At 55.5% G+C, this 9,686-nt stretch overlaps 1 protein-coding gene across 1 annotated transcript; it reads right to left on the bottom strand.

Moving 5' to 3' along the window:
- Positions 1–1,282: 1,282 nt before the first annotated feature.
- Positions 1,283–4,537, bottom strand: NKX2-5 (NK2 homeobox 5). The gene is made up of 2 exons (XM_003981259.4): positions 3,973–4,537; positions 1,283–2,371 (listed from the first exon to the last, which is right to left on the bottom strand). Exons 1-2 carry the CDS (start codon positions 4,301–4,303, stop codon positions 1,731–1,733), a joined length of 972 nt encoding a protein of 323 aa, XP_003981308.1. The 5' UTR covers positions 4,304–4,537; the 3' UTR covers positions 1,283–1,730.
- Positions 4,538–9,686: the final 5,149 nt, after the last annotated feature.

Raw genomic sequence — 9,686 nt, 5'->3', positions numbered from 1 at the left:
CCTATATTCCACTAGAACTCAAAGCTCGGACTCCTCCCCCCCACCCTCCCCCCACCCCCGCCCTTTCATCCCCTTTAAGAAGCGCAGTTAGTTCCTCCAACCCTGGAGGCTGGAATCAGAAGAGACGCACTGGTAGGAGCTGGGCTCAGAGCAAGGTATTCTTGTCATCCACATTTTACAGACGAAGAAACCAAGGCGTGCAGCGAACAAGTCTCACAGCGAGCAGGTTTTTAGCTTAATTTCGCCGAGCCTGTTTCTCATCTGTAAAACCTGGCCGGTAGCATTCACAGGTCACGACTATAGCAAAATTCGTTAAATGCGGAGAAGAGAGGACGGCAGTGGGGTTTGGGTGGGAGGTTCCCTGACACTGTGAATTCTTGTGGCACAGCCACAGCTGGAGTGAGCGAGGTGGACAGGACACCTCTCCGTGGAGCCTACCAGCTGGTGAGGCTGGGGCCACGGGTCACAGGCCCTCTTCCTGGCGGGGCTGGGGAGTTCAGGGAAGCTTGACAAGCGCTTTTCGATTCTAGGTTTTCCCATCTAGAAACGGGACTGTAAAATGGACTAAGGTGTTCTTTCAAGCAGGATGAATTATGGTGTGCTCCAACTGCCTAGGACCCAGGTCCCTTTGCTCTCCATTTAATGCCCAGCCCCTCAGTTGTGCCGGACTGGTAGGGTTCAAGGAGGTAAGGTTGGGAGTTCTGGCAAGGGCCCTCTGTGAAGTGAGACCTGGAGTAGAACCTCTACCACAACTGGCTGTTTACTCACAGGCAAGTCATTAGACCTCTCAAGGAGCTGCCCAACTTTAAAATCGGACCTCCTTTTTGGGCATTATTGAAGATTACACCAGACGATGCCAGGAAGTATCTAACAAAGGACCCAGCATGAGTTGTTTATCATCATCATCATCATCATCATCATCATCATCATCATCATCAATTTGCTCAGTGAATGCCTATACCTGCAACTCTAAACCAGACAGGACGCACGCTCTGCTTTCTAAAATTCAGTTTGGGGGGCGGGGCGGGTAGCGCAGTCGGTTGAGCCTCGGACTTTGCTCAGGTCATGATCTCACGGTTGGAAGCCCACGGCCCGCCGACTCTCTGGAGTCAGCGCGGAGCCCCCTTCGGATCCTCTGCGCCCCCCCCCCCGCCCCGTCTCTCTCTGCCCCTCCTCTGCGGGCACGCGCGTCTTCTCTCTCAAACATAAATAAATATTTTTAAAAATCCCTTCAAAAGTCAGTTTCTCGAGCGCCGCAAGCCGAAAGAAGCACACATGCGGATCAGCGCACTCTCTTTAATGAGAAGGGAATTCTCATTTCTTACAACAACAGGTAAAAACATAAATACGGGTGGGTGGGCGGCGGCAAGGCAGCAAGGGCCCGGGCGCCGGGCCCAGGCTCGAAGAAAGGTGCACCCAGGCTCCCAGTCCCAACTGGCCCGTGTTCAGCCGGTTGGGGGTGCCCGTGGCCGTTTGGAGGGCACTCAGGGGACGACGGCTGAGGCACCAGGTTGCGGGATCGTTCGCCGCAAGCTCTGTAAACGCGGCCACAAACTCTCCCGAGCATGGGGACAAAGGGGCATAGGGCCGAAAAAGCTCCTAGGCCCCTGCGGGAGTGAACGTGAAATCCAAGGGACTCGGAGACACGTCAGGGGGTCCTCCCTCCCCCGAGAGTCCGTGTCCCTCTTTAGAGATGGGATCGGTCGGGGCGCCCCAGGTAGGGCCCTTCCCTACCAGGCTCGGATACCGTGCAGCGTGGACACTCCCGAGTTGCCCTGCGGAATCCCGGGGCTCTGCACCGCGTTCAAGTCCCCGACGCTGAAGTTCACGAAGTTGTTGTTGGTGGCGGCCGTGGCCGACTGCGCCGGGGGCGGCCCGGCCGGGTAAGCAGCGGCGCAGCTGTAGCCGGGGTTGCAGGCCGCGCTACCGTAACCCGTGTAGGCGGGGTAGGCGTTATAGCCGTAGGCGTTGAGGCCCACGCCGTAAGCCGGCGCGTAGGGCGCCGAGTCCCCTAGGCACGGCTTGCCATCGCGCACCAGCACGGGCACCGCGATCCTGCGGGCCGGCGGCGGCGGCGGCGGGGGCAGCCCCACCAGCTCCAGAGTCTGGTCCTGCCGCTGCCGCTTGCATTTGTAGCGCCGGTTCTGGAACCAGATCTTGACCTGCGTGGACGTGAGCTTCAGCACGCTGGCCAGCTGGTCGCGCTCAGGCGCGGACAGGTACCGCTGCTGCTTGAAGCGCCGCTCCAGCTCGTAGACCTGCGCCTGTGAGAAGAGCACGCGCGGCTTCCTCCGCCGCCGCGCCCTGGGTCGTTCGGCGCCGTCGGCCTCCGGCTTCTCCAGCTCCACCGCCTTCTGCAGCGAGCACAGCTCTGCGGGGAAACAAAGGGGCAGAAGGACGCCGGGTCAGGTCGGAGCGGCCCGATCCGCAAAGCGCCTGCGAGGTAATTAGCCCTAGCGGGTGCCACCCCCGACCTGTCTGGATCGCCCAGCTTGGCTGCGTCTCCTCTGCCGCGTGCACTGGGCGCCACCGACAGCTCGCTTTCCGACCCCCAGTTAGCATTTGTTGAACGCTTACTATATGCCAGGCATGGCTCTCGGCACTGGAGAGCAAAACACCAGAGGCCCTTGTCCTCGGGGGGGGGGGGGGGGGGGGGGGGTGGGGGGGGTCACATTCTAGTGAGGGAGACGGACTGTGACTTAAGATTTCAGGCTGCAAAGAAAATAAAACCGGGTGATGCCCTGGGGCGAATTAGATTAAGGCTACTCTGGCTTGAGAATTTGAGTGAAGGGAACCAAGGCCTCACCCCAGGATCGGTCACACTGTCTCAAAATTACAGAACCCCGAAGAAACTGAAGGGGAAAAGGTGTTGGTTTGCTGGTCGAAGCCGCCACGGGGCTTGTCCGGCGCCCAAGAAACCGCGGGTGGGCAGGGAGCCTCGGAACCTGCCCGGCCCGCCTACTCGAGTTGGAGTCGAATTGGTAGCGGTCAATGGAATTGACCCAACAGCGGCTGTCTCCGGGCCTTCCCTTTGCTCCTAGACAAACCTCTCTAGGCCAGAAAGATCCCTTCTCGGTTCATGGCGGCCCTTCGCCCGGCGCCCCCGGCCACCTCGGATTCGCCCTGACCCTGTGTTGGAACAAAGTCTCCCCAGCGTTTCCCTTTCTGCTCCAGGGCGAGCCTCTCCCCTCTCCCCGATCCTGGGATGGCATTCGGAGCGATGCGGCCACCTTCCTCAGTCATCTCCTCCATTGCCTCCCGACTTTACCGCGCGGCATTTCCTAACTTTTTCCAGGAGAGAACCCCTGGGCCCTGGTCGCCTGGGGAAGTTGTGCCAGAAAAATAAAGCTGCTAATCAGATTCTTGAGGGTCCGGCAGTATCTCATTTTAAATTCAAGGCCTTTGTTCCCAAAGATTCCACTGTCCTGGCACAAAGGAGGAAAAACCCCACAAACCCCCGGTTACCGGTGGGCTATAGAAGGTCCTGGACCTTTCTCCAGTTGTGACCAGCAAAATTATGTCTGTTGTGCAGAATTTTAACTTGTGTTTAGGTGTTTTTGGCAGATTCTGAAAAGACCTTTAAAAATCCAGAAGAGATTTAAAAAACAACGCCAACAATCCTAACACAGAATATCTCCTTCTCTGTTCTGTGTGCCACAAACCGATAGCTAACTTCGTTGAGTGAGGCTGCTGCCTCCTGGGGCTTTGTTAGGCCAAAATAAAAATATATATATAGATTTCTTTTGTCTCTTGTTTCTGATCATCTCAATCCAGCATTTCTTTTAAACCTCCGATTGGATGCGGGGCTCAGGGGCCCTGGCGACGACCTTGTCTCTCAGGATCAGAACCCCCTGCGTTCGGCCCTCCGCCCAAGCACTCGCGTCTCCTCCACCCAGGCCAGAGTTTCTAGGCGGCGGCTGGGGACACAAAAGCGACCCCAGGGGGGAGCAGGGGCTTGTGTTTCCTTCTCACCTTTCTTATCTGCTCGAGGATCCTTGGCAGGGTCGGGGTCGCCATAGGCACGCGGATAGAAGGCGGGGGCTCCCGGGAAGGCAGGCGCACACTTGGCGGGCGAGGGCGCGGGGCCCAGCTCGGCGCGCAGCTCCGGGAGGGCGGGCGCCGCGGCCTCCGGCCCCGCGTAGGCCTCGGGCTTGAAGGCGGCCAGCATGCAGGAGGCGGGCGCCAGGGTGGCCTCCAGACGCGCGGAGAGCTCCCCGGCAGCCAGACTGCGCTGCTGCTGCTCCAGGTTCAGGATGTCTTTGACCGAGAACGGCGTGGGCGTGAGCGCAGGGCTGGGGAACATGGTGGCAGCGCGCGTCTCACAGCGCCAGGTGGGCGGCAGAGAGCAGCGCTGCCCACGGCCTTTGGCAGCCTCCCTGCATGGTGCCCGCCACCCGCCCGCGCACCCGCCTCCCTGCTCGGGTTGTGGCCAGGCGGCAGGTAGTGCGGAGCACAAGGGGCAGGAGAGGCGGGACCAGGCCAGAGGAGGGGGACTCAGGCTGCCATTGGGCCGGGGGCCCCGATGACAGGAGCGATGAGCAGTTTCGTGTCACCTAATATAGTCATAGGGCTAAAAAAAAAAAAAAAAAAAAAAAAATCCTGTTCAGCTTTTTAAAGGGGCCGCGAAGCATTTGGAAGGCTCTCCTATTGCTCCTGTAGCCTGAGATTTCTCCACGGTACTAGCCTGAAACCCCCACTGAGACGCATATACAAGAAAGGACCTAATTCTTCTCTAGATATGGAGTCTGGGCCAGGTTGGGTGGATCTGGGGGTTGAGGAAATGTTCCTTGGCCCCGAAAACGGAATGCAGGAGTGAAGGATTGGGTGGGGAGCTGGTGGGGGGGGGAGTCATTTCCAGGAGTCTTAAAGACTTTTTTATGCAAGGGAAGACTTTGTATAAGAAGAGAAGCACCGGGGAGAAAGTTTGCTCTGGGGTAATGGCAGGAGGGGGAGATTCTGGGTAATTTGGGGGTTCTGTTTGGCTTGACTTACAGGGCCGGTCATGCCCCAGTAGTGCCCCGTACCCTAGGAACGCTGGGCAGTTGTGGGGTTGTGGGTGGCCACCTTCTATAGTAGTAGTGTAGGTTATACACACACACAACTGCAGGGGGCGTCAGTCGCTATCAGCCTCCTCTCAGAGATGACCATCCCCTTAATAATGAAACAAATCCAGAATCCCAGCGATCAGCTCAGCTTCCCAGAAGAGAACTGTCTTCTAGGGCGACCTAGCTCCCCAACCACCTAGTTTCTCCTTTCCTGGAGCCCACTATTCCTGCCTCCTACTTTCCCCTGTCCTTCCTGCCTAGCAGCAAGGCCTCTAGGCCTCATCAGCCCCAGCACCTCAGGCTCCAGCCCAGGTTTAGTTCTCAGGCAGGCAGGCATGCAGGGATCCCCGGAACCCATCGTGGAAGGGATTTCTCAGACATCTCTGTGCTGGCTTTGGCTCCCAGGAGGGCATCCCACGGCAGCGGCAGCGGGGCCAGGAGCATGGGCTGGGCACACGGGGTGTAAATTTTTAGCCCCAGGGTCAGTTAAGAAGTGATCTCCCAATGTTTCAGGAGTGCAAGCTACCTACCCGGCCAGACCCTGTGCTGGTCCACCTCATCCTAGTTTCTTGGGAGATCTGATGAAAGCTTGGGCTATCCTCTCACCCCCAGAATACTGCAGAGAGGCGCTCTGTTTTGTGTACAGTTTCAAGATCCAGGCAGGCAGAATGGCCCCCAGGTTAAGGTCGCTGCCTTAACTTTATCTCGAGTTGGTGGTGCTTGTTAGGAGAACCGCATCGATTTTCACAAGGCATAACCCAGACTTATGCCAGGAAGGCGCGGGCGTGGTGCGGGGACTTGGTAAGAATGGAGACTTGGGAGGCTCAGCTTTTAGCAAAGTACGTGTTTGGGGACTGGGATAGAAGTGCTTGGAGTAGAAGAGTGGCGCGCAGGGGCAAAGGCAAGCCAAGGACATGGCGTACAGCCGAGACTCCTGAATTACTCCTGAATTCACACTTGAAGCACCGAGGCAACGCACAAGTTTGGTAACAAGAGGGACAGGATGGTGTCTGTCCGGGACATGGACCTTTGGGTGCTCAATCGGGGCGGTGAGCCATATGGCAGCGCCTCAGGGAAGGGCGAGATCAGATTAAGCACAGGCCTATCATTGGTATCTTTACGGAGGCCCCGTCAAACCCGCACTCCCAGGACCTGTGGCCTTCGGGTTAGGGCGAAGGAGAGTGGACCCCCGCGAGGCTCTCCCGCGGTCTCGCAGCTCTCGGATCCGACTTCCAGGAGCCAGGTGCCAGTACCAGGCCCAGGCCTTCGTGGTGGAAATCTATCTTCGAATTTTCCAGCCAGGGTCGACGTGCATTTCTGGAATCTTTAGTTGGGTCTGCAGAGAGATACCTTTTTCAAATGTGTGGAGGGCCGGGGGGGGGGGGGGGGGGGGGGGAGGGGGGGAGGGGGAGGTGCTCTCAAGCCTCAGAAACCCTTGGCATTCACCCATCTCCCAAGGCCCCAACTCGGGTTCTTCCTTGAGGGACCTGCAGACCAGTGGCCTCTCTTCTGCCCTTCTGCGCAACGCTTTTGGTTATCGTCCCCAACTAACCTAGTTTGGGGGCCTACCTCGCCTTTGAAGATTTTGGCAGGGGGGGGAGTGGGGAAGGATGCCTATCGCCTAGGCGGTGACGTCTGGCAAACGAGCCACATCCGATTCAATTAAATGTCTCATTCAAAAGAGCTCCAAGCGAGGGTCCTGGGAGCGCTGTTAAGTGAATAGGCTGGTCGGGCGGTTTGCGATGACAGTTTGAAAGATTAGTGTGAGCCAGCGCCTGAAATATTACCGTTTAATGGGGGACATCGAGGCTGCATCCGGGATCCCTGTTTTTAGTTTTTTTTTTTTTCCGTGTGTGTGTGTGTGTGTGTGTGTGTGTGTGTGTGTGTGTGTGTTTAAGAGATAGTTCTGCAGGAAGAAAAAAAAAAACACCTTGGCATTTCCTTTGCAAATCAAAGCGGTTAAGATTTATCACCTATTTTCGGGTATGGTTCCCAGGGCTGACAGATAGACCTGTGGGTCAGGTGTCATGAAAAGGGGAGGAAAGAAAACCTTCCCTATTTGGACGAAATCAGTGGCTTCTCCACTCCCTATACCCTCAGTGAATCCAATTGTAGTTTCCCTCGGCTCTAAAACAGACCTTAGCGTTACCAGAGAGAGGAAATCCAGCAAAGAAAAAAAAAAAAGGGATAAATACCAGCAAAATGGAAACTGGGCGACCCATGCTGGTGTCCACAGAGAAATGTCCAAGAGCAATTGCTAACTTTTCTTTGCAGTTCTCACTTTCTGAGTGACTAAAACTTTTTGTTTTCTTTAAATAGAAGTTACAGTGGTTGGGGGTGGGGAGGTCCGAAACTTGATTCTCCAGACTCACTAGGGACACGTCTTCCTTCCCAAGGGCGGCTGACCCAACCTGGCCGCCTCTCTAAGCCGCACTTTGGCCAAACTAGCAGGACAAACAAACAGCTTTCAGCCTAGAGAGAAGCAGAGAGAGAGAGAGAGAGAGAGAGAGAGAGAGAGAGAGAGAGAAGGAGGCAGAGAGGAGAGATCGAAAAATCTATCCATCTATTTCCTCGCCTTTTAAAGAGTTGGGGCTTTAAGATGAGCCAAATTCCAGATGACTTGAGCGCATTCTGCGCGCATAAAATATTATTAATTGAAAAGGCGATCGGCACGGCCCAAGCCGGCCCCCCTTTCCTGCAATCAGCAGGGCCGGCCGCAAAAGGTATATATGATTAATTGAAAGATAAGCTGGAACTATCACCGGGAATGTCATTAATGCGCCGGGGAGACGTCCATTGGAGACAGGCGGCGTTATCCGCGGCTTTATCTTCAACAACGCCTCGCTCTCCGCCCGCGCCGGGGAAACAGATGGGGGTTTCTGTCTGGGACGCTCGCCCCATGTTTATATTTTGGGAAGAATCGCAACTCGTGGGAGTCCCCGGCGGGCCCCCTGATAAATGAACATTAGCACTTTTTCGGACTACTGTATCAACAAAGGGGCTGCGGCGCGGCAATAATTGGCGAGAAAGCAAACAGAGGGCCGAGAGCGCGCCTCTGCTCTTCGTCCGGCTGATGGATGAGCAGCGGCGGCTGCGGCCCGGCTCCCGGCCCTCAACCCGGCTCCCCGCTCTGGCCGCGGGGCCCCTCCGCTGCCCTGGCTTCCTTCCGGGCCCGGGGTTGGGGGTGGGGACGACTGTGAGGGCTACCGCTCCTCCGGTCCTTGGCTTCCGAAGCGTCCGGGAGGCCCTCCGCGCCACTGGATGCTTCCTGCAGGGGGGCGCGCCTCACGCTGGTGGATCAGCCCGGATCAAATCCTGGTTTTGCTGCTGTTTCTAGAGCTCTCACTGAGTGAGGCACACGATCTCCAGCGCTGGGCAGAGGAGAAAGAGGCTCAGAGAGGTGCCCTGACTTGCTCAACGTCCCACAGATGGAACGTGACAGTGCTAGGATTCGGACGCAGGACTCACTACAGGATTGTGCATATTTTCTTTTATTGCACGTGGCTGCCTCCTAGAGTCACATCAACTGGAGAGGAAGCAAGACGCTGTCCTCCCCACCCTCGTTCACACACACACACTCGGGCCCCTGGAGAAGAGGACCAGGCTGATGCAGGGTTGCCCGAAAACCTTCACCGACGAGAGGGAGGGGCTTCCCTCAATAAGATTGGCTGAGAGAGAGAAAGAGAGGGAGAAATTTAAGTCCCCTCCTCCTCCTCCTCCTCCTCTTTGGTAACACCTTCATTGAGATCTAATAGATATTTAATCATATACCATACAATTCATCCCCTTAAAATACACAATTCGGTGATTTTTTAGTATAACCACAGAGCTGTGCAATCATCACGCAATTAATTTGGGGACATTTTCATCACTCCCAAAAGAGACCTGTAGGCTTTAGCCATCAGCTACCCCATCTCCTACCCCCTCAGCTCTGGACAACCACAAATCTGTCTACTTTCTGTCTCTAGAGGTTTGTCTATTCTGGACATATACAAATGGAATCATTTTAAACGTGGCCTTTTGTGACTGGTTTCTTTCACTTAGCATAATGTTTTCAAGGTTTACCCATGTTATAGCACGTACCAGTATTTTGTTCTTTTTTATGGCAGAATAATATTCTATGGTATGGATATATACCCATTGTTTCTCTATGCAGCAGTTGGTGGACATTTGGGTTGTTTCCACCTTTTTGCTATTATGAGTAGCATAACTCCCAGCTCACTTTACCCTAAAATCTAGAGCTTTAGAGGATGGAAGGCTCTTCTCTCCTCTCCCTTGATACTTAACCCTGTCCTTCCATGAAGACTGGCCTAGAAGGCCCTGTGCTCTGCTGATGTTGTCTTGAAATTCTTGATAAGTTTTGAACAAGAAGCACTACATTTTCATTTTGTACAGGGCCCTACAAATCATGTCGCTGGTCCTGTATCTGGGCAGTCTGAACAGAGCCCTGGAAATGCTATCTTCATGTTCCCCTATAATCTGTCTGGCTTTTGCCCTAGGATCAGCCTCTGCTAGCTAGCTAGGACAGGCAGGAAGTCCCCTGAAGTGCTTTAAGGGCTGTCTGTCCGAAACTGCTTAGCCATAGGAAGGGCCTGAGGCCCACAGAAGGGGGAAGCAGAGAACAGATCTACCTGGCTGGTG

The sequence above is a fragment of the Felis catus genome, chromosome A1 (assembly GCF_018350175.1).
Source record: "Felis catus isolate Fca126 chromosome A1, F.catus_Fca126_mat1.0, whole genome shotgun sequence".
Lineage (NCBI taxonomy): Eukaryota > Metazoa > Chordata > Mammalia > Carnivora > Felidae > Felis > Felis catus.
Note: the sequence above shows the minus strand (reverse complement) of the source record. Positions and strands in the feature narration are given on the sequence as shown.

What these genes read in the sequence shown, in the direction of transcription:
- NKX2-5 (XM_003981259.4), bottom strand. Translation starts at nt 4,303, where the DNA reads ATGTTCCCCAGCCCTGCGCTCACGCCCACGCCGTTCTCGGTCAAAGAC. An exon ending in TCCTCGAGCAGATAAGAAAG is followed by an intron (nt 2,372 to 3,972) that starts GTGAGAAGGAAA and finishes GTTTCCCCGCAG; the next exon opens with AGCTGTGCTCGCTGCAGAAG.